We start from the raw sequence: 23113 nt of genomic DNA, 5'->3' as shown, positions 1-23113 counted from the left end.
TGAAGGTTGTACAATGTAACAGCAATATTTAGACTTAGGGATGCCATCCGTTAGATAAAATACGGAACGGTTCTGTATTTCACTGAAAGAATAAACATTTTGTTTTCAAAATGATAGTTTCCGGATTCGACCATTTTAATGACCAAAGGCTCGTATTTCTGTGTGTTATTATGTTATAATTAAGTCTATGATTTGATAGAGCAGTCTGATTGAGCGATGGTAGGCACCAGCAGGCTCGTAAGCATTCATTCAAAAAGCAATTTTGTGCGTTTGCCAGCAGCTCTTCGCAATGCTTCAAGCATTGTGCTGTTTATGACTTCAAGCCTATCAACTCCCGAGATTAGGCTCGTGTAACCGATGTGAAATGGCTAGCTAGTTTGCGGGGTGCGCGCTAATAGCATTTCAAATGTCACTCCCTCTGAGACTTGGCGTAGTTGTTCCCCTTGCTCAGCATGGGTAACGCTGCTTCGAGGGTGGCTGTTGTCGATGTGTTCCTGGTTCGAGCCCAGGTAGGAGCGAGGAGAGGGACGGAAACTATACTGTTACACTGGCAATACTAAAGTGCCTATAAGAACATCCAATAGTCAAAGGTATATGAAATACAAATCGTATAAGGAGAAATAGTCCTATAATTCCTATAATAACTACAACCTAAAACTTCTTACCTGGGAATATTGAAGACTCATGTTAAAAGGAACCACCAGCTTTCATATGTTCTGAGCAAGGAACTTAAATGTTAGCTTTTTTACATGGCAAATATTGCACTTTTACTTTCTTCTCCAACACTTTGTTTTTGCATTATTTAAACCAAATTGAACATGTTTCATTATTTATTTGAGCCTAAATTGATTTTATTGATGTATTATTATTTTATTTATGTATTGATTATATTAAGTTAAAGTAAGTGTTACATTTACGTCATTTAGCAGACACTCTTATCCAGAGCGACTTACAAATTGGTGCATTACGTGTTCATTCAGTATTGTTGTAATTGTCATTATTACAAATACATTATAAAAATCGGCAGACTAATCGGTATCGGCTCTTTTTGGTCCTCCAATAATCGGTATCGGTGTTGAAAAATCGTAACCGCGCGACCTCTTATATGTGGCCTTGTGTTTTAGGTTATTTCCCTGCTGAAAGGTGAATTCCTCTACCAGTGTCTGGTGTAAAGCAGACTGAGGCAGGTTTTGCTCTAGGATTTTGCTTGTGTTTAGCCCTATCCATTTCTTTTTGGCCTGAAAAACGTCCCAGTATTTGCCGATGTCAAGCATACCTACAGTTGAAGTCGGAAGTTTATATACACCTTAGCCAAATACATTTAAACTCCGTTTTTCACAATTCCTGACATTTAATCCTAGTAAATATTCCCTGTTTTATGTCAGTTAGGATCACCACTTTATTGGTAGCATTGACTTTAAATTGTTTAACTTGGGTCAAACGTTTCGGGTAGCCTTCCACAAGCTAAGTGTTCCAACCTAAGTGTATGTAAACTTCCGACTTCAACTGTATACCATGATGCAGCACCCCCATGCTTGACAGTAAGGAGGCAGTTTGTCTCTTCAGTGATGTGTTGGCTTTGCATTTAGGCCAAAAATTGTATTCATTTATCATGTTTTTTTGCAGTATTAAGTGCTTTATTGGATACAAGATGCATGTTTTGTTATATTATTTAGTATATTTGTGTTCTTCTTTTCACTGTCATTTAGGTCATTATTGTGTTGTTGATCCATCCTCAGTTTTGTCCCATCACAGCCATTGAACACTGTTTTAAAATCCCCAATGGCCTCACTTATTTTTAGTTTACCTTTATTTAACTAGGCAAGTCAGTTAAGAACAAATTCTTATTTTCAATGATGGCCTAGGAACAGTGGGTTAACTGCCTTGTTCTGGGGCAGAACGACAGATTTTTACCTTGTCAGCTTGGGGATTTGATCTTGCAACCTTCCAGTTACTAGTCCAACGCGCTAACCACTAGGCTACCTGCCGCCCTCGTGTGAACATCCCTGAGCGGTTTAATTCCTGTCCTGAAGCTCAGTTCAGAAGTACAAGTGTATCTTTGAGTTGTCTGGGTGCTTTAATACATAATGTAGAGCAGCATTCTTAACTAGACCAGGGATGGGAGCGGCCACCCTTTTGTAGGAACTCAGTCAAGACCTCCACTTACTGTTCAGAGTTAGAATAGAATAATACACAAGGTGACCTTTCTGAATGTGGTTGTGCATCAGTTTTCCTCTTGCTAAGTCAGTCACTGATAGTCACTGTCAGCTATTTTTTTTCCACTTTGACATAAGAGGTGTGTGTGTGTGTGTGTGTGTGTGTGTGTGTTGACAAAAAATGACAAATCTATTTTAATCCCACTTTGTAACACAATGACGTGAAGAAATACAAGGCGTCTGAATACTGAATATACACCCTTCATCACACACACATATATACACACATACATACACACGTCTGAACAGCAGCACATCACCAAACACCATTTGATCGTGGTAGCATCAAAGCAGCTCGTCTCCATGCTCAGCTCTGTGATGATGATGCTGCTGCTGCTTAGAGAGAACATGCTGCATAGTGTGGGTACACTCACCATTCTGTTTCATGTCTCTCCTGCTTCCACAGGGTGAGGTTGGCTGGAAGGTGTCTACATGGGGCCTGTTAAAGGCAGTAAGGTGTGTGTGTGTGTGTGTGTGTGTGTGTGTGTGTGTGTGTGTGTGTGTGTGGCAGGTTCAGACAGCAGAGGAACTGGACGGTAGTCGGGGGTGTAGTACTGTGGAATGGTAGAGAGATGGTTAGTCTATGCCACACGTCTTCCACGATGCTTCTCTGTCTCGTGCTGCTCAGTGAGCCTGGGGCCGACAGGCTAGGCTTTAGTCAGTCAAGGGGAAAGTAGAGCGAGGAGGGGAGGAAGGGAGACGTCACCTGACACAGCCCTGGCTTGCACCCTCAGGGGGTCCGTCAGAACAGCACTGGAGCATCAGCATCCACCCCCTCTTCCTCCTCAACCTCACCACTATTAAATATAGAAACGCAGAGGAGAGGACACAAGAGTAAATGTCTGTGAGGTTATGCGTGTCAGGGAGTCTATTTATGATGGTGTGTGTGTGTACGTGCACACCCGTGTGTGTGTGTCCATCTCCGGCAGAGCGGCTTATTGCATGTGAAACAGTGTGGTGAGTCACTGCTCTCATGGTCTGCTTCTACCCCCCCTGTTCACTAGCTGTGGGCCCTGCCTCTCTCCCAACAGTCTCTTCCCTTGCCCTGCCTGTCTCTTCCCTTGCCCTGCCTGTCTCTTCCCTTGCCCTGCCTGTCTCTTCCCTTGCCCTGCCTGTCTCTTCCCTTGCCCTGCCTGTCTCTTCCCTTGCCCTGCCTGTCTCTTCCCTTGCCCTGCCTGTCTCTTCCCTTGGCCTGCCTGTCTCTTCCCTTGCCCTGCCTGTCTCTTCCCTTGCCCTGCCTGTCTCTTCCCTTGCCCTGCCTGTCTCTTCCCTTGCCCTGCCTGTCTCTTCCCTTGCCCTGCCTGTCTCTCCCCTTGCTCTGCCTGTCTCTCCCCTTGCTCTGCCTGTCTCTCCCCTTGCCCGCCTGTCTCCCCCTGCCGTCTCCCCCTGCCCTGCCTGTCTCCCCCTGCCTGTCTCCCCCTGCCCCGCCTGTCTCCCCCTGCCCCGCCTGTATCCCCTTGCCCCCCTGCCCCGCCTGTATCCCCTTGCCCCGCCTGTATCCCCTTGCCCCGCCTGTATCCCCCTGCCCCGCCTGCCTGTCTGTCTCTCCCTGGGCCTGGAACCGATGGAGAGATGCAGTGAGACGCTCCCTCTGCTAGTACCTGTAAAACTCTTGTTCCAGTCATATGAGCTGCCTGATCTATAGCCCATCTAATAGGACATTAAAAGCCTCAGGAAGTTGGAGGGAGGGTTACTGCTGACACTGAGGAATAGTACAGGGTCTGGCTGGCAGGCTGCATGGGAACCAGAGTTTGTGAAATGGTGGGGGTAGAAATTGATTTTTACCCAGGGAAGAGGGCCCGAGGGTTGGGGTACAGGGGGGTGCGGTTGCAGCGTTGACAGGGGTAGCTGTGTTTTGACTGGAGCTCTGGTGCAATGCAGAAAGTTAGGAGGGGTGCTGGAAGGCATCAACAGCAGCATCTCTCTTGAAGAGCTGAGGGGGAGGGTCTGGAGCACAGAGCTAATGATAATGAGGTGTAGGAGGGACTGTCTTTAGAGCACTAGCCTGCCTTGTCTGTCTACTTATGATCACAATCACACTTCCTGCATCCTTCCTCTCTCTCTTCTCTTTTTCTCTCATCTCTGCTTCTTTCTCACTCTCTCGTTCATATAAGCCTAAATCTAACGTCTGCCTTTCAGCCTCATTCTACTCTCCATCTCTTGCTCATGTCATTGAGTGTGGTGGTAATGGCTGTGTCTAGCCCAGGGCTCTCCAACCCTGTTCCTGGAGAGTTACAGTCCAGTAGGTTTTAACTCCAACCCTGTTCCTGGAGAGTTACAGTCCAGTAGGTTTTAACTCCAGCCCTGTTCCTGGAGAGTTACAGTCCAGTAGGTTTTAACTCCAGCCCTGTTCCTGGAGAGTTACAGTCCAGTAGGTTTTAACTCCAACCCTGTTCCTGGAGAGTTACAGTCCAGTAGGTTTTAACTCCAACCCTGTTCCTGGAGAGCTACAGTCCAGTAGGTTTTAACTCCAACCCTGTTCCTGGAGAGTTACAGTCCAGTAGGTTTTAACTCCAACCCTGTTCCTGGAGAGTTACAGTCCAGTAGGTTTTAACTCTAGCCCTGTTCCTGGAGAGTTACAGTCCAGTAGGTTTTAACTCTAGCCCTGTTCCTGGAGAGTTACAGTCCAGTAGGTTTTAACTCCAACCCTGTTCCTGGAGAGTTACAGTCCAGTAGGTTTTAACTCCAACCCTGTTCCTGGAGAGTTACAGTCCAGTAGGTTTTAACTCCAACCCTGTTCCTGGAGAGTTACAGTCCAGTAGGTTTTAACTCCAGCCCTGTTCCTGGAGAGTTACAGTCCAGTAGGTTTTAACTCCAATGCTAATCTAGCACACCTGATTCTATTAATTAGCTGGTTGATAAACTGAATCAAGTTGGAGGTAAAACCTACAGGAGGGTAGCTCTCCAGGAACAGGGTTGGAGGGCCCTGACTAGCCTGTCTGTGTTATCAGGCTCCAGTCTGAATGTGATTCTCCTGCGCCTGCCACTATTAGACCCCGCCCCCCTCCATTAGATCCCATTCATCCCAGTGTGTTAAGCCCCGCCCACGCCAGACTGAATGAAAACACAGCTTAGTGTTTGTGGCCCTGAATGTCCAGCTTACTGCACCATCATCAATCCTCCCCGGGCTCCTAATGCCGTGCAACAACATAGACGTGCGTGTCTGTGTCCTATTTCAGTGATATGATGATATAACTGCAATCTTATATCATAACCGTGTAGGTGGACAATAGCCTAGTCTTCTCTCACAGTGTATCTGGTCCTTCTATGATGAGGTGTTTGTAGTGGCTGCAGCCTGCCAGCAGCATTACTCTGAGCTCTGTGGAGATGACATGGGAGGAAAATCAGACTGGCATAGCTGTCAGTGCAGCTCTTTTCCTGACACTCCCCCTGCAGGCCAGAACTGCACGCTGCAGCTCTTTCACCATGCTGTCCGATGGCACCCGGTGATCTGCCTGTCACTGGAGTCAGTGTTTCCCAAAGATAGATTTTCTTACTTGTGAGGGAGCAAAGCATTGTGAAGCAACATCCAGTGATGCAAACAACATTCAAGCAAAACCAACAAATGCTCCAATTTGTGTGCGGTGGGGAGCCATAGCAAGACCGCTAAATGACTAAGTTATAGCAGGGAAACAAGCTGCCTCATCAATGCCACATTGGCAGACAGATAGAAAGCCAGTAAATGCACTGGCATTACACTGTGGCCTGTCTCTGAGTCATGAGTCTGTTTCTCACAGTGACTGTTTCCTTGGGTCCCCTCTCCTAACCAGTCACACTGTTTCATAGCGATATAATGTGGAGGAAGTGAAACTGAGACCGGGCTGGATCTTTTATGACCCCTTTACAATGGTTCTCCATGTTGTCGTAATGGTGTCGGGTTGTTTCATTGTGTTGCTGTTCGTCAGGTAGCCTACCTTTTTGTGTGGTGTTCCTTGCTCTAGGCCTAATACCTTGGCTTGTGTGTGTGTGTCAGTGAGCGTCATGTCAGTGGTTACTGTGTTCTTACTATCTCTTACTCACATTTCTAGAAACATGGTTGAAATGGACACTGAACTGCAGATTTTAGTCTTTAATGTTTCTCCTGCTCTATTCCACCTTTCTTTCCTCCCCCTCTCCCTCCCTCTGCCCAGCAGGTGATGTAGTGACACCTGTTTCCTGATGGCTTTTATTAGAGCTCTCTTTCTGTCACCTCTCCTTTCTGTCGCTCTTTGACTCTCCTCTCTCCCCCTTATCTCGCCTCTGTCCATCTTTCCTCTCTCCATCTCTCCCACTCTCTCTGCTGCTCTTTCTCTCATTTCTCCATCCCTCCTCTCCATCTCTCCCACTCTCTCTGCTATCTCTCTCTCATTTCTCCATCCCACTCTCTATCTCTCCCACTCTCGCCACAGCATCAGGGCGATAGGACTGTCTTCGGTCAGAGCAGCATCAGGGCTGTAGGACTGTCTTCGGTCAGAGCAGCATCAGGGCTGTGGGACTGTCTTCGGTCAGAGCAGCATCAGGGCTGTGGGACTGTCTTCGGTCAGAGCAGCATCAGGGCTGTGGGACTGTCTTCGGTCAGAGCAGCATCAGGGCTGTGGGACTGTCTTCGGTCAGAGCAGCATCAGGGCTGTGGGACTGTCTTCGGTCAGAGCAGCATCAGGGCTGTGGGACTGTCTTCGGTCAGAGCAGCATCAGGGCTGTGGGACTGTCTTCGGTCAGAGCAGCATCAGGGCTATGGGACTGTCTTCGGTCATCAGAGCAGCATCAGGGCTATGGGACTGTCTTCGGTCATCAGAGCAGCACCAGGGCTATGGGACTGTCATCAGAGCAGCATCAGGGCTATGGGACTGTCTTCGGTCATCAGAGCAGCACCAGGGCTATGGGACTGTCTTCGGTCAGAGCAGCACCAGGGCTGTGGGACTGTCTTCGGTCATCAGAGCAGCACCAGGGCTGTGGGACTGTCTTCGGTCATCAGAGCAGCATCAGGGCTATGGGACTGTCTTCGGTCATCAGAGCAGCACCAGGGCTATGGGACTGTCTTCGGTCATCAGAGCAGCACCAGGGCTGTGGGACTGTCTTCGGTCATCAGAGCAGCACCAGGGCTGTGGGACTGTCTTCGGTCATCAGAGCAGCACCAGGGCTGTGGGACTGTCTTCGGTCAGAGCAGCATCAGGGCTGTGGGACTGTCTTCGGTCAGAGCAGCATCAGGGCTGTGGGACTGTCTTCGGTCAGAGCAGCATCAGGGCTGTGGGACTGTCTTCGGTCAGAGCAGCATCAGGGCTGTGGGACTGTCTTCGGTCAGAGCAGCATCAGGGCTATGGGACTGTCTTCGGTCATCAGAGCAGCATCAGGGCTATGGGACTGTCTTCGGTCATCAGAGCAGCACCAGGGCTATGGGACTGTCATCAGAGCAGCATCAGGGCTATGGGACTGTCTTCGGTCATCAGAGCAGCACCAGGGCTATGGGACTGTCTTCGGTCAGAGCAGCACCAGGGCTGTGGGACTGTCTTCGGTCATCAGAGCAGCACCAGGGCTGTGGGACTGTCTTCGGTCATCAGAGCAGCATCAGGGCTGTGGGACTGTCTTCGGTCATCAGAGCAGCACCAGGGCTATGGGACTGTCTTCGGTCATCAGAGCAGCACCAGGGCTATGGGACTGTCTTCGGTCATCAGAGCAGCACCAGGGCTGTGGGACTGTCTTCGGTCATCAGAGCAGCACCAGGGCTATGGGACTGTCTTCGGGCATCAGAGCAGCACCAGGGCTGTGGGACTGTCTTTGGGCATCAGAGCAGCACCAGGGCTATGGGACTGTCTTCGGGCATCAGAGCAGCACCAGGGCTATGGGACTGTCTTCGGGCATCAGAGCAGCACCAGGGCTATGGGACTGTCTTCGGGCATCAGAGCAGCACCAGGGCTATGGGACTGTCTTCGGGCATCAGAGCAGCACCAGGGCTATGGGACTGTCTTCGGGCATCAGAGCAGCACCAGGGCTATGGGACTGTCTTCGGGCATCAGAGCAGCACCAGGGCTATGGGACTGTCTTCGGGCATCAGAGCAGCACCAGGGCTATGGGACTGTCTTCGGGCATCAGAGCAGCACCAGGGCTGTGGGACTGTCTTCGGGCATCAGAGCAGCACCAGGGCTGTGGGACTGTCTTCGGGCATCAGAGCAGCACCAGGGCTGTGGGACTGTCTTCGGGCATCAGAGCAGCACCAGGGCTGTGGGACTGTCTTCGGTCATCAGAGCAGCACCAGGGCTGTGGGACTGTCTTCGGGCATCAGAGCAGCACCAGGGCTATGGGACTGTCTTCGGGCATCAGAGCAGCACCAGGGCTATGGGACTGTCTTCGGTCATCAGAGCAGCACCAGGGCTATGGGACTGTCTTCGGGCATCAGAGCAGCACCAGGGCTGTGGGACTGTCTTCGGTCATCAGAGCAGCACCAGGGCTGTGGGACTGTCTTCGGTCATCAGAGCAGCACCAGGGCTGTGGGACTGTCTTCGGTCATCAGAGCAGCACCAGGGCTGTGGGACTGTCTTCGGTCATCAGAGCAGCACCAGGGCTGTGGGACTGTCTTCGGGCATCAGGGCAGCACCAGGGCTGTGGGACTGTCTTCGGTCATCAGAGCAGCACCAGGGCTGTGTCTCCTCTCTGTCTTTCCTCAGTTGATGTCTTTCTCTCCCCTTTTCTCTTTCCCTCCCATGTTTTCTCTCTCTGCTGTCAGAGAAAACTCCAGAATGTTTGTTCGTACAGCACATCTCTACTCTAACACATCTTCACTCTCTCCGTCTTTCTCTCTCTGTCTGTGTCACTCGCTGGCTTGCTCTCTCTCTCTCTCTCTCTCTCACACACACACACACAACCCGCCCTCACTTCACCATGTCCTCCTCTCCCTGTGGCCTCAGGCCCTGCAGAGCTCAGTGTTGCAGGTCCACTAAAGACAAGGCATTCTAATGGTTCTATAAATCCCTCGGTCGTCTCTGAGGCTCTGCGTCACACTCACACACTCCAGCTGCTGTCAGTGTGTCAAAGATGCTTTCTCCCACCATGCATGAATCCAATCAGGAGCATGGTGTGCTCTGTGGAAAAGCAGAGTGTCTGCTTTTATATATTGGACCACATGGGGTTTCTCAAAGGGGCCCAACCATCACTACTCTGTCTGCCTTCATCTTAGGGCTGTTACGGTGACTGTATTACCGTTATACCGGCGGTCACGAGCCATGACCGCAGTCAAATTACACATAAACGTTTAGTCATGGTAACTAGGCTTTTCCAAAGCTGCGCTCTGATGCTGCCGATGGTCATCAGTAGTCTACCAAACTTGCTAACTGCCAGTCGCTAGGGGCCTGGTACTCAGCGTTCTGTTGTCCGTCTAATCACTCTGACATCAATCCAAAATCAAATCAAACACATGAGAGCCCATGTTACACATTTCTATAGGCTATTCAAATGATGTGAGAAAACAGAGTTTTGATGGTCTCTTAAAAAGAGGATCCATTCAGCTTTCTATAGGCTAGGCCTACTTTTATTTATTTATCAACATTCCTAACTCCCCCCCTAGCTCCAGTTGTGACAGGTACATAATGGTCCATTCTAAATCACATCTCATTTCACACACAGGCCTATATTATGTAGTATATGTAAAGATGAGATTTGCTTGAGCATAGTCTGATGGGTGACAATAGTATCACTTGAGAATGATGTATTGTCATCATGAATGATACCCAGCGTGTGCAATCAAAGGCATGAAACACAGCATGACTTTCTTTTTTCAGACTTTTTCAAATCATTGTAGCACACATCCTGTAGCCTAGCCCATAAGCCTATATGTTTTGATAAGGTTTGTATCACAACTGAAGTTGGCAAAAAACCCGTATGCCCAGGAGCCCTGGAACCCGATTGGAGAGCAGATAGCCTACAGAGCCTAGTGAAACATCTTCTTATAAGCCCAGTCATTTGGTGTGAAAACAGAGTTTTTACTGGTCGTTATTTAGAAGAGGATCCCAGCTTTCTCATGCTGCTGTACTGCTATACTGATGTACTGCTATACTGATGTACTGCTATACTGATGTACTGCTATACTGATGTACTGCTATACTGATGTACTGCTGTACTGATGTACTGCTGTACTGATGTACTGCTGTACTGATGTACTGCTGTACTGCTGTACTGCTGTACTGCTGTACTGCTATACTGATGTACTGCTATACTGATGTACTGCTATACTGATGTACTGCTATACTGATGTACTGCTGTATTTATTGCTAAAATGAAGCACATTAATCCACTTTACAACTGGTGTAGCCTACGAGGCATACATCGGCACCGCGCGAGTTTCAAGTTTGGGGAAGCTAATTTTCACCATAATGCTCCCTTATAATAAAGCATTCCATGCATCATCACATTTGTAAACTTATGTACGATAACCTACTATTGGTAATGTGATGAGTAGATTGGATAGTAATTTAAGCTAATAAAATAACTAAACCGTTGTATGCATAAAGAGTGTTCAGTGCATGGCTGAGCACGTGTAGGGTAGAGTAGACCTAGGCTGTATCAGATACACTTCTTCATTCTTTACATGAGAAAAATGTGCTCTTTTCATAAACTCATTTCATTCATTTCTACTACACTTTATATGACTGGAGACGTTAGCAGAATCTTTTTTAATATGTCAAATTACAAGGTAGCCTACTCTGCTGACAGACACAGATCAATAAAACCAACGTTGTCCATGTAATAGGTCTACCAGGAGAGACACAATACAATATGACGAGGAAATTATTGTCCAAAAACTAACTTTTTTAAGTAACACTGAACCCCCCCCCCTAATGACAATGAAAATACATTAGTCTTTTCATTGTCTTCTCTCTACAGCATTAACCATTTGCTTTCCAAACTATGTTTTCCAGTGATTGTATTTTGAAATATTACAATATGCCTGGCTTGGCCTTTTCACAGACAGTCGCAACCAAACAATAATCTGCCCAAATTGCCCCTGCTGCCTTTCTTTCCGATTGTAGGCAATATATTTTAAATATATATATTTCTAAATAACCTATTGATCCTCTGTCGCCAAATCATGCTATAGTTGATTATTTAGAATTATTACATGTATTTCTGTATAGAAAGGATTAGGCTAAATAGGCTATATCATTTTGGCAGTTCATTTGACTGTAAAGAAAGCTTCCCCTAGCCTTATGGACACGCCGCCTATGCTTGAATATTACAAACCTAACCGCACATAACATCCATTTTCTATTTGAGTGCAGGCTACGATGACATATATTTTTTTCAATGTTCAGAAGATGTCAATGTATATTCCTTCTTTATTCTGACACTCTCTCTCTCAACCCCTTCTCTCTCCATCCCCTCCCTTTCCTCCCCCCTCTCTTGTCACCTTCCCTTCCATCCTTCTCTCTCCCCTCTTTGTCTCTCTCTCGCCCCCTGCAGGCCAAGTCATGTATCTGTCACATGTGCGGCGCCCACCTGAACCGGCTCCACTCCTGTCTCTCCTGCGTCTTCTTCGGCTGCTTCACCAAGAAACACATCCACGAGCACGCCAAAAACAAACGCCACAACCTAGGTAAAATGTGCACGTGCTAGCTTATGTTGTCATGTCTATTATCTCTCACACACACACACACACACACACACACACACACACACACACACACACACACACACACACACACACACACACACAGGCAGATTCAGGCCTCTCTCTGCCTGAGAGAACTGTCCTTTCCAGAGACATTGAGCAGAGCCCGTCCTTCTCCGTAGCATTAACGTTCTACTGGGAGCCAGTACTTAGTCTCAGGCAGACAAATGTCCTTCTCTAAGCCTGTCTGTTCCCCAGTCAGCTCTGTGGGAGGGTAGACATGTTTAATCCTCAACCACATAGACTATGAATGACCCTGTGATTCTTACATGGTAATTATCAAAGTCTAAGTCTCTGTTTTCTATTTAGTGCACTACATTTGACCGGGGTCCACAGGGCTCTGCTAAGAAGTAGTGCACTGTGAAGGGAACGGGGTGCCATTTGGGACGCTGGCGTAGAAATACTACCCATCACAGATCCATTGGAATTTCCATTTTATTATATTTCTATGGTAATTATGGGTCTATATACAGTACTAATAAGTAAAAGGAGGTAATTGCTGTGGTTGTGATATTGTCTGAGGAGAATGGTGACAGATGAATGAGAGGGTGGTAATGCTAGGGTAATCTGTTAGGGTGTGATAGAGGTTAGCAGGTCCTTCTGGGGGGAGCGGTGTCACAGTAAGGTTTTGATGTGTATACACACACACACACACACACACACACACACACACACACACACACACACACACACACACACACACACACACACTGAGCTGTGTCTGTTGTTCAGGCGGGTGTCACAGTAAGGTTTTGATCTACACACACACACACACACACACACACACACACACACACACACACACTGAGCTGTTTCTGTTGTTCAGGGTGGTGTCACAGTAAGGTTTTGATCTAGACACCCACACTCTGAGACACACACACACACACACACACACAAATACACTGAGCCGTGTGGGTCGCTCCTGTCATCACGCCCCACCCCAGCCCCCCAGACTACCACCACAGTGTTAATTAGGTCAGGGCTTTCCACAGTAGCACACTCTCACTCACTGTGCCATTGTACCGTTCATCAAATGAACCCCTGACTCCCAGCTGTTCCTCTGGATTCCTTCACTTCCTTCATCATCCTCCTCCTCTGTCTGTCTGCCAGATTTATTTTTAACTTCCTCTGTGGTGTTGTACACAGAACTCTCTCCTTTTCTCTGGTTCCATGGTTACCACATCAGTCAAGGCCTTTCTCAGTGCATGCCTGTTGTCATTGGACACAGAGATGATGAGCTTCTTCTAGCTAGCTCCTCTCTCATCTTATGGACACACACACATAACGCTCCATTTATATTTTCTGTATAAATCTTAAGGCCTATCCATCAATTGTCCCTTTTCACTCTCCTGGATCCTACTAGTTATGAGACAAACCTTTTAGTATCAAAATGTGCAAGGGGTTCTATTTGACTGTCCCTGAGTTGCATGTTTCGTCACAATATTGTTTTGAACGTTTGTTTTGGACTGATGCCCGGCTGAGCATTCTTGTCAATGCTCTGATAACTATTACAGTGGCTTGGAAATACTATGACATTCAATAGGAGGCAAGTAATTAGTAAAATAACCTTTTTTGTCATCATTTTGATGTTGCCAGATTGATTTTAGATGCAGTATAACTAGCTAAGATTGAGGGGAGGCCACCGGATTTTAGCTAGCTAATGTTATCGTTGCTAGTTATTTTTGACACACTTTTCTAGCTTATTTGATTTATTTTTATTCAACTAGGCAAGTCAGTTAAGAATATATTCTTATTTAAATGACGGACTACCGGCGTACAGTGAGTTTAACTGCCTTGTTCAGGGGAAGAACGACAGATTTTTACCTTGTCAGCTCGGGGATTCGATCCAGCAACCAGCGATCCAGTTACTGGCCCAACGCTCTAACCACTAGGCTTCCTGCCGCCCCTAATGACAACGTTGCCATCTGGCTAAAGTAAATTCGACGACATGATAATGTTGGCAAAGTAGTTTCCTACTAAATATTTGACTACTTTAGCAATGTCATCGTATTTCCAGGCACTATAGTGTAATTTAGATGAAATGGTAGTTCACCTCAGTCTTTCTGAACGGACGCTATCAACACTTTATGGCACCACTATGGCGCCCGCCGGCAGAGGGCGGCTTGAGAACCTTCATAACAGTAGCATGACGTGACGGAGGTGCAACCTTTGAATAAATAGGTTGTCACGGCAACAGAAGAACCCAGGTATTGTTACCATGGTGTTGGAGAACATAGGCTAGTGGAAAAAGCAGGGGAGGTAGATGTGATGGACATGCAAGCACACACAGTCCCACAAAAAAACATACTCTGTGACACACACACACACCTTCCCTACGTGATAGTTCTCTAATTCTCCAATGCAAGCAGCAATGACATGGAACGACACAAGGCTCAAATCAATAGAGGAGTGGAACACACAGAAAGTGCTTGTCTTCACACTGGCCACATCAATGACGAGGTTCGACGTGCAATAAACACAAGCTGTTGTTTTGTAGGAAATATCTATTCCTAATGGTTGTATATTCCTTCTTTCTCTCTCGCTCTCTCCCTTCCAGCAATAGACTTATTATATGGTGGAATATATTGTTTTGTGTGTCAAGACTACATATACGACAAAGAGATGGAACAGATTGCCAAAGAAGAACAGAGGAAAGCCTGGAAATTGCAAGGTACAGTGTTGCTCAGGAAACGCTACTTTCCTGTGTCTGTTTTATCTCTGCCCCCCCCCAAGTCAATAATTGATTTATTCCTTCATGTATTTTAACCTTTTATTTATTTAACCACTTTCTGATACAGATCACAATGTGTGGAGCTATGATAAACTGCATCCAGTGATTTTAAAGTTGTGGCAGCTGCATTCACATATACTATATATACAAAAGTATGTGGACAGTCCTTCAAATTAGTGGATTCGGCTATTTCAGCCACACCCGTTGGTGACAGGTGTATAAAATCGAGCACACAGCCATGCGATCTCCATAGACGAACATTGGCAGTAGAATGGCCTTACTCAAGAGCTCAGTGACTTTCACCATAATAGGATGTCACCTTTCCTATAAGTAGTTTGTCACTTTTCTGCCCTGCTAGAGCTGCCCTGGTCAACTGTAAGTGATGTTATTGTGAAGTGGAAACAACTAGGAGCAACAACGGCTCAGCCGCGAAGTGGCTCAACGGTCACGCTGAGTGCAAAAGCATGTAGCGTGTGAAAATCGTCTGTGGTTGCAACACTCACTAACGAGTTCCAACCTGCCTCTGGAAGCAAGTCGGGACAACTGTTCGTTGGGAGTTTCATGAAATGGGTTTCCATGGCCGAGCAGCCGCACACAAGCCTAAGATCACCATACGCAATGCCAAGCATTGGCTTCACCATCTGGAAGTCTGGACGAATCTGGGTCTGGTGGATGCCAGGAGAATGCTACCTACCCGAATGCGTAGTGCCAACTATAAAGTTTGGTGGAGGAGGAATGATGGTCTGGGGCTGTTTTTCATGGTTCGTGCTAGGCCCCTTAGTTCCAGTGAAGGGAAATCTTAATGCTACGGTATACAATTACATTCTTGACGATTCTGTGCTTCCAACTTTGTGTCAACAGTTTGGGGAAGGCCCCGTGCACAAAGCAAAGTCCATACAGAAATGGTTTGTTGAGATTGGTGTGGAAGAACTTGACTGGCCTGCACAGAGCCCTGACCTCAAGCCCATTGAACACCTTTGGGATGAATTGGAACACCGACTGTGAGCCAGGCCTAATCGCCAAACATCAGTGCCCGACCTCACTAATGCTCTTGTGGCTGAATGGAAGCAAGTCCCTGCAGAAGCCTTCCCAGAAGAGTGGAGGCTGTTATAGCAGCAAAGGGGTGACCAACTCCGTATTAATGCTCATGATTTTGGAATGAGATGTTCAACGAGCAGGTGTCCGTATACTTTTGGTCATGTATTGGTACAATCATTTGTTTAAATGATTTTAACATATCGGACCATGGCAGGCATATAGCCTATACATGGTCCATATTAACAGGTATGCTATTAGCAGTCAGAATTATCACTTGTAGCCCAACTGATGCAGCATAGTGGCTATAAATACATAGGCTGAAGCATTGGTTGGCGATCTGCGTTTACCCTATTGAGCTAATCATTAGCTAGATCCCAAATGTTATCTTTTATCTAGTTAGGATCCTATTGATGAATTAAACAAAGTGAATATAATGTAGGCCTACCTGTTAGGGTAACTTGGGGTCAACCGCCATCTTGTGTGACACTGCCTGTACCTCTCACAGAAACCACTTCATGTCACCATGAATCTGTGTCATTACAATTGAAAGGATTTTGAAGTAGGGTGGTGTTTTACCCCAAGTTAGATGATCTGTGTTACATTGAACTCCACTCTCCTCTATGCACTCACAGCAAATTGCAAAGCGGTAACATTCTTAATCATGGTATTGCTAAAAACTCTGGGTTTAAAAAGATGCAGTTCGCACATATTTAAGAGTTGAGAAATAAATAAAGTAGGACTGGAAAGCTGGGATCCTCCGGGGCGGCAGGTAGTGGTTAGAGCGTTGGACTAGTTAACCGAAAAGTTGCTGGATCAAATCCCCAAGCTGACGAGGTAAAAATCTGTCATTCTGCCCCTGAACAAGGCAGTTAAGCCACTTTTCTTAGGCCATCATTGTTATAAAATAACTAGTTATAAAATAAACAAAGCTATCAAAAGTGTTGTTTTCCCTGCGATTGCAAGACTTGTGCATTGACTGCTTGTCAGACGGCATGTTTCCTTCTCAATGTCACTCAACTTGAAAATGCCTCGAGAGTAATATTTCTCTGGCATAGAACATGCAACAACAAGCCGACTAGGTAACTAGATAAATCTGACTCTCCCAGAGTAGAATACGTTTTCTATTCATTACTAGTTTTGTTTGCAGAGGAAAAGTAAATGTGGACTGTTCTAGCATCTTCAAAGTCGCCCTTAGCAGAAATATATTTTTTTCATGATCCATATTTGTGGGCCGTGGCATCAGTGATTTTGTCGTGGCGCAGCAACCACCTATAAATGACTGCAGTGGAAATACTGGCACAGTGTCATCAGCATAAAAGTGTAGCTTCCAGTTGTTCACTAAGGAATCAATATGGTTAATATACAATGTGAGTAGTGCTACTGGCCCTGGAATGAAGCCCTGAGGTATAGCTGAGGCGTGCCACTGGACTTTCCTTAGGTTCAGGTTTGAAAAGAAACTCCAGCACACTGGTGATCTACATGCTCCACAGATTTAATGGATCTTTGTACCAATGTTTTGGTCTCAATAGACCATTGTTTCCCCACTGGTGGCCCTTGGGTAGTAAGAACAATTACTGTAAAACACCAGCAAATCAGCTCCAAGTGATTTTAATTTAGAAAATCTGTTTCCAAATATTCCAACTCATAATAGACACATGATCGTTTACAAATGTTCAAGGTTTGAAATGATTGTTTTAGTCAAATATGATATCTGTTTGGGCTTCTTGCAGTCAGTCTGCAGTCTCCATTATTTTTGTCATTATGTTCTGGCCCCCAACCATTCGCTCAAGAACAAATTGTCCCGTGGGCCAAATCTAGTGAATGATCCCTGCAATAGACCTCCATCATAGCCTGGTCCCAGATCTATTTGCCAACTCTTATGGTCACTGGTGTGACAATTACCATAGGAGTTGGCAGGACAGCACAAACCAGCCCAACCTCACATTCATTTCGCGCATATATGTACAAAATGTATTTCAGCAGATTTCGTGCGTTTTTGTGCATTTTTGTGTGGTTCAAATCGTGCGAAAAGACACGAATTTAACCAGTAGGCGACACACAAGCATTTGCAACAACCATAGACGCGATAGCCTGAATTTCATTCTTTATTTATTTTATGTTATGAATATATAGATATTTTGTATTTTTTTTAATCCCTAGTAAAACATTGTAGTTGTATGCCTATATGTACTGTTTTCGATTTTTCTGAATAGACTTTTCAGTATAGAATGAATGTAAGCAATGCATGATGGCGAATGGTGTTTTATTCCGTTGTAGTTCCATGTATTTCTTACAAAAAACAAACATGTAAACCATTTTTATTTCACGAGAATGTAACTGAAAATACAATAGCAGCCTTGTCATTGTCCATCAATACCAAAACCTTTTTTTTTTCATATAACATTTTTGGGAAACGTATGCAGTCATTGTAGTCTTAAATTTTGTTGGCCAACCAAAATTACCAAAACGGTAACCCGTACTAAGTCTAGGGTGGAATTGTACTATGAGCTGGCTGAGTGTAAATACATGGCTCTGAGTGTAAGCACCTTTTCACTAGAAACTTTCTTGTGTTCAAATTACCGTCAGTGCGAAATAGCTAGAAAGCTTTCGTATTTCAACTTGACTGCACCTACGGTTATGAGAACGATAAATCAAGTGCAATACCTGCGTCGACCTGTGACGAGCAGCAAAACACCAGAAAGCTTCCAGCCTACCGGAAAGTTACAAGAAGAACAAGAATGGTTACCTCATCCGGTCATGTGACATTTGTTGTTTATAGATTTTTTGCCCACAGCAGATGTCTAGACCGTGGCAGCCCAACCTCACATTCAATTCGCGCATATATGTACAAAACAAAATGTAAAAAAAAAAGTATTCGCTATATGTCTGTATTTGATTTGATATAATGTGGAATGGTTTTATTTCATTTTTTTCTCATTTCTTTGGAATCCCTCTGGCTGTTATGTTTATATGTTGCTACGTGGTCCTTGAATGAGCTATCGGACAGAAACGTTGGGGTCCGTCTCTATGGGCCGAGGCGGTTTCAATGCACCTAGTCTTGTGACTGTGGGACATTTCTAAATGTCGCCATTTTCGTGATGTTAAAATGAATTCAAAATATTGCAAATGTACGAGGCTGTTTCTCGGTCTGAGAACCATCTAGAGCCACATAACTCACCATGCACTATCGACTTGAGCTCTAGAACAGGTTTCTAAAGTTTCAGAGCTCTAGGTCTGACGGTTCCTTGACAGTTGAACAAAAGTAACTATTGCGGGCACTGTGTGTCTCTAGGCCCCACACTGTGTCACTCCATCCTTGCTGTGTGTATTATTTTTTCTTGCAAATCTGATGGGATAAATGACTGATTTACAGTTGATGAGGGTTACCTAGTCACACATATGAAGTTTTGAAATGATCTGAATTTTTTTAACCCTTTGAAACAGCCCCTGTGACCCATATTTAAGGAACTTCCGGTTGGCACTGGAAGCTATAAGTTTACACATATACTGATTGGGGTATGCTCTTACATAATCCTGACATTAAAGTCTCTATGTTAAGAATTGACTTATCCACACAGGGTTGAATGCAGTGCTTTTCACAATCTGCAGGCTGGTTATATCAAAACACCTTTAGGGTGTTTTTAACAACTTCCGGTTGCTCCAGGAAGCTTAGAATCGACACAGGTAGACCTCATGGTGGCCTGATGGATAGTCATCAAAGACAGGTTCATAAGACATTCATAACCCACATAGGCTTCAGGTTGAATTTAGGGGAATAGGCAATGTATTCCTATGGGGAGAAAAGTCATTGCAAACTGTTTGATGTTAACACCTTCTTTTCACTGCTAAGGGTTAATGCCACATGGTCAAGGTTTGCACAGATCAGGAGGACCTCGAGAACATACCTGAGGTCGAATTGTGCTTCTAACCCTAACGGTTCTCTCGCTGTCACCCAAAAGCACTTGAAATTTAGAGCCAGGCTTAATTTTGGGCCTACTTTTTTTCACGGTTGCTGCTCTCAGAGCAAGCTACAGTCAAGCGGGGCGTCTCGTTGAACTCGGCACGGCCTAGAGACTATAGTGATGCCATTTTTAGTGTTGATTTCAGAATGCCATTTTGGTGATGGTACATCCCTGTTCAAACATATTGCAAATGTAACAAAGTCACTTAGCAAGTCATTGTCCATCAGTCAATTAGATATCATTTTGACACTAAACTGATACCATCTGACACCAAATCCACTTTTTCCAACTCGTTTAGAAGCCAACTAACACATATATCAGAGCAGGCCAATAATTCACAGCGCCTTCTGTTTAAAGCATAATAAAAACATAAAACACGTAGTTATGTTCTAGCTGCGGTTTAATTGCATACTTCACTTACCGGGAAAGAGAATGATCGCATGGGAGGATCGGGTACGTTCCAAGTTGCCTTTTTTGTTGAAGTCATGATGCGCATTTGTGTTGTAGGTCAAATTACACAGAATCTGCACAGAATAAGAATATACATTCAAACTGCCTGGAAAAGCATTTCTTAGATTCATTTAATTTGATATTCTTATATAAATTGAACAACACAGAAAGTAACCTCCCCTGCAGCTGATTGTGTTGACGAGCTGGAACGCGCTCCGCATTACATTGGGTTGATGTTGCATATGTACAGTACTGATCTTGGGTCAGTTTTCTGGTATTTTCTTGTACGACTTGGGGAGAGAAAGCAACATCACCCGCAAGGGTTTTGATCGGCCAACATGTTTTCTGACTGCAATGAGCACAACACCCAAAAATATTAAGTGAAATCAAGCATAGAAAACAGTATTTGCCATTGATAATGTATTTAAATGTTCCCTGGCAAAGATCCCAAAGAGTGCCATTACTTGGAGTAATCTCTGAACGGTTTCAAAATGCCTACCTGTTGAATATCATCTTGTCTGCAGCAAATAAATGTATCGGAAGAGTGGGGTGGAAGATTAAATACATTTCTTTCAATGACTTCTGATTACAAGTGCACCAGTATCCAAAGTATTAAGCGAAATCAAGCACAGAAAACAGCATTGGCATTAATAAAACAAATTTTCCCACGAATTAAGTCGAACGTAAATGTGCGTCTTTTCAAAAAAATTCTGTTCAGAAAGTCTAAACAGTGCATATAGGCATAAAACGACACGTTTTAAAACATGGTTAAACAAAGACAACATTTCTGTATATTCATGACGTTGAATTAGCCATTAAGAAGAACAAAAATGAAATATGAACTATCGCGTCTATATGGTTGTTGCAAAAGCTTGTGTGTAGCCTACTGGTTAAATTTGTGTCTTTTCGCACGAATTAAGCCACACAAAACGCACAAAAACGCACGAAATTTGCTGAAGTACATTATGTGCATATATGCACGAATTGATTGTGAGACTGTTGCACAAACAGATCTGGGACCAGGCTACCTTTATCAAGGATCAGGTTGAAAATATTGATGGTTTTGTCAATGTCTCAACGATGTCTCTGTCTTTGTGACCAGGTGTAGGGGAGAAATACTCGACGTGGGAGCCTACGAAGCGAGAGCTGGAGTTACTACGGCACAATCCAAAGCGAAGGAAAATCACTACAAACTGCACCATCGGTGAGATATAGGCTGGTCCGCTCTCCGCACATCCTTATGAAGTGCTAGTATGGTAGCAGGGTCGATTTCATCACCCAGACGTGTGTGTATCTGTGTAGTCCAGGTGTCTGTGTAGTCCAGGTGTCTGGTGTTGTCTGTGTAGTCCAGGTGTCTGGTGTTGTCTGTATTGTCCAGGGTTACTTACTGTAAATTCCGGACTATAAGCCGCAACTTTTTTCCCACGCTTTGAACTTCGCGGCTTAAACAATGACTCGGCTAATATATGGATTTTTCCCGCTTTCAAATTTGTGGGTCCTGACAGCGTGGAGCATTGTCAAAAAATCAACTATCATCAACGGGTTTCGAAAGGCTGGACTGCTGCGTGTTGAAGAGGGCTCAGCGGGGGATTTGCCTCCGGATGAAAGTGAAGAGAGCGACAATGAAAACGATCCAATATCGGATGAAGCAATTCTGAGGCTATTCAACTCCGACACCGAAGGAGATGGTTTCAGTGGACAGGAGGAGGAAGATAGTGACCAATGACTTTCTTGGTAGGCTACTGTTTACTGCTCATTTTTTATTTTTTGTTACAAGCCGTGTTTCGTTAAAGCCTATTTATTTTTGTTACAAGCCGTGTTTCGTTAAAGCCTATTTATTTTTGTTACAAGCCGTGTTTCGTTAAAGCCTATTTATTTTTGTTACAAGCCGTGTTTCGTTAAAGCCTGTGTAAAGTTAATTTGTTTCAATGTACCGGTAGGCACCTGCGGCTTATAGACATGTGCGGCTTATTTATGTTCAAAATAATACTTTTTTTAAAATTCAGTGGGTGCGGCTTATATTCAGGTGCGCTTAATAGTCCGGAAATTACGGTATGTGTTTAAATTGGGCTAGAAAGGAGTGAACACCACAGGGCAGCAGGCAGAAGCCCAGAGAGGGAGCGAGAGAGAGAATGCGCTGTTCCTTCTTCAATGACAAGTTCACACAACAAGGATGGTTTCTTCTCTCTTTCGCTCAAATGCTCTCTGTTTCTCAAACTCTTTGTAGATTCAAACGTACTTAGGCCTCTGTGTTGTTTCATTCTTCCTCTTCTCTCTCAATCTCTTTTCCTCTCTCTGCAGTTATCTCGCTTGATTTTCTAGAGTTCATTCAGTCTTCCTACTTTGTTCTCTTCCTCCCTCTTGCTGTAATGAAACACTCATAGAGAGGCCTACCAGCTGTCTCGAGGTGTTTGGTATGTGGAGTGGGTCGAGTCTGGAGAGTTTAACCCCCAGCCGAGAGCTCTAATTCTGGGCCAAACAGGCTGGACCAGTCCCAGGCTCCACACTGGGACACACCTGATCTGTTCACACAGGCCTTTGTGGTGGACCACAGCTTTTATCTGCACTGGCCAAACCATGGCTAGATTACACTAGCCCAAACCATGGCTAGATTACACTAGCCCAAACCATGGCTGGATTACGCGAGCCCAAACCGTGGCTGGATTGCGCGAGCCCAAACCGTGGCTGGATTGCGCGAGCCCAAACCGTGGCTGGATTGCGCGAGCCCAAACCGTGGCTGGATTGCGCTAGCCCAAACCGTGGCTGGATTGCGCTAGCCCAAACCGTGGCTGGATTACGCTAGCCCAAACCGTGGCTGGATTACGCTAGCCCAAACCGTGGCTGGATTACGCTAGCCCAAACCGTGGCTGGATTACGCTAGCCCAAACCGTGACTGTATTGCGCTAGCCCGAACCAGGAGAATTGAATGTTAGAGCGTAATGTCCTCCTCTCTGTTACAGGAGATGTGAATGTTAGAGCGTAATGTCCTCCTCTCTGTTACAGGAGATGTGAATGTTAGAGCGTAATGTCCTCCTCTCTGTTACAGGAGATGTGAATGTTAGAGCGTAATGTCCTCCTC

The 23113-nt window shown here is 45.4% G+C and overlaps 1 protein-coding gene across 3 annotated transcripts in view; it reads left to right on the top strand.

The window, feature by feature from the left end:
* The window catches only part of LOC106606419 (ubiquitin carboxyl-terminal hydrolase 22), a 100421-nt gene that overhangs the window by 35070 nt on the left and 42238 nt on the right, over positions 1-23113 (top strand). For 2 of the 3 annotated variants that reach the window (XM_045719856.1, XM_045719855.1), the window contains 3 exons: positions 11646-11778; positions 14411-14524; positions 21137-21238. In XM_045719856.1, the coding sequence (XP_045575812.1) occupies positions 11646-11778; positions 14411-14524; positions 21137-21238 (349 nt within the window). The remainder of the gene's footprint in view (positions 1-11645; positions 11779-14410; positions 14525-21136; positions 21239-23113) is intronic. The other variant, XM_045719857.1, reaches the window with a different exon arrangement.

This window comes from Salmo salar, chromosome ssa06, assembly GCF_905237065.1.
Source record: "Salmo salar chromosome ssa06, Ssal_v3.1, whole genome shotgun sequence".
NCBI lineage: Eukaryota > Metazoa > Chordata > Actinopteri > Salmoniformes > Salmonidae > Salmo > Salmo salar.
The sequence above is the reverse complement of the archived record's forward strand: the minus strand, read 5'-3'. Positions and strand labels throughout refer to the sequence as shown.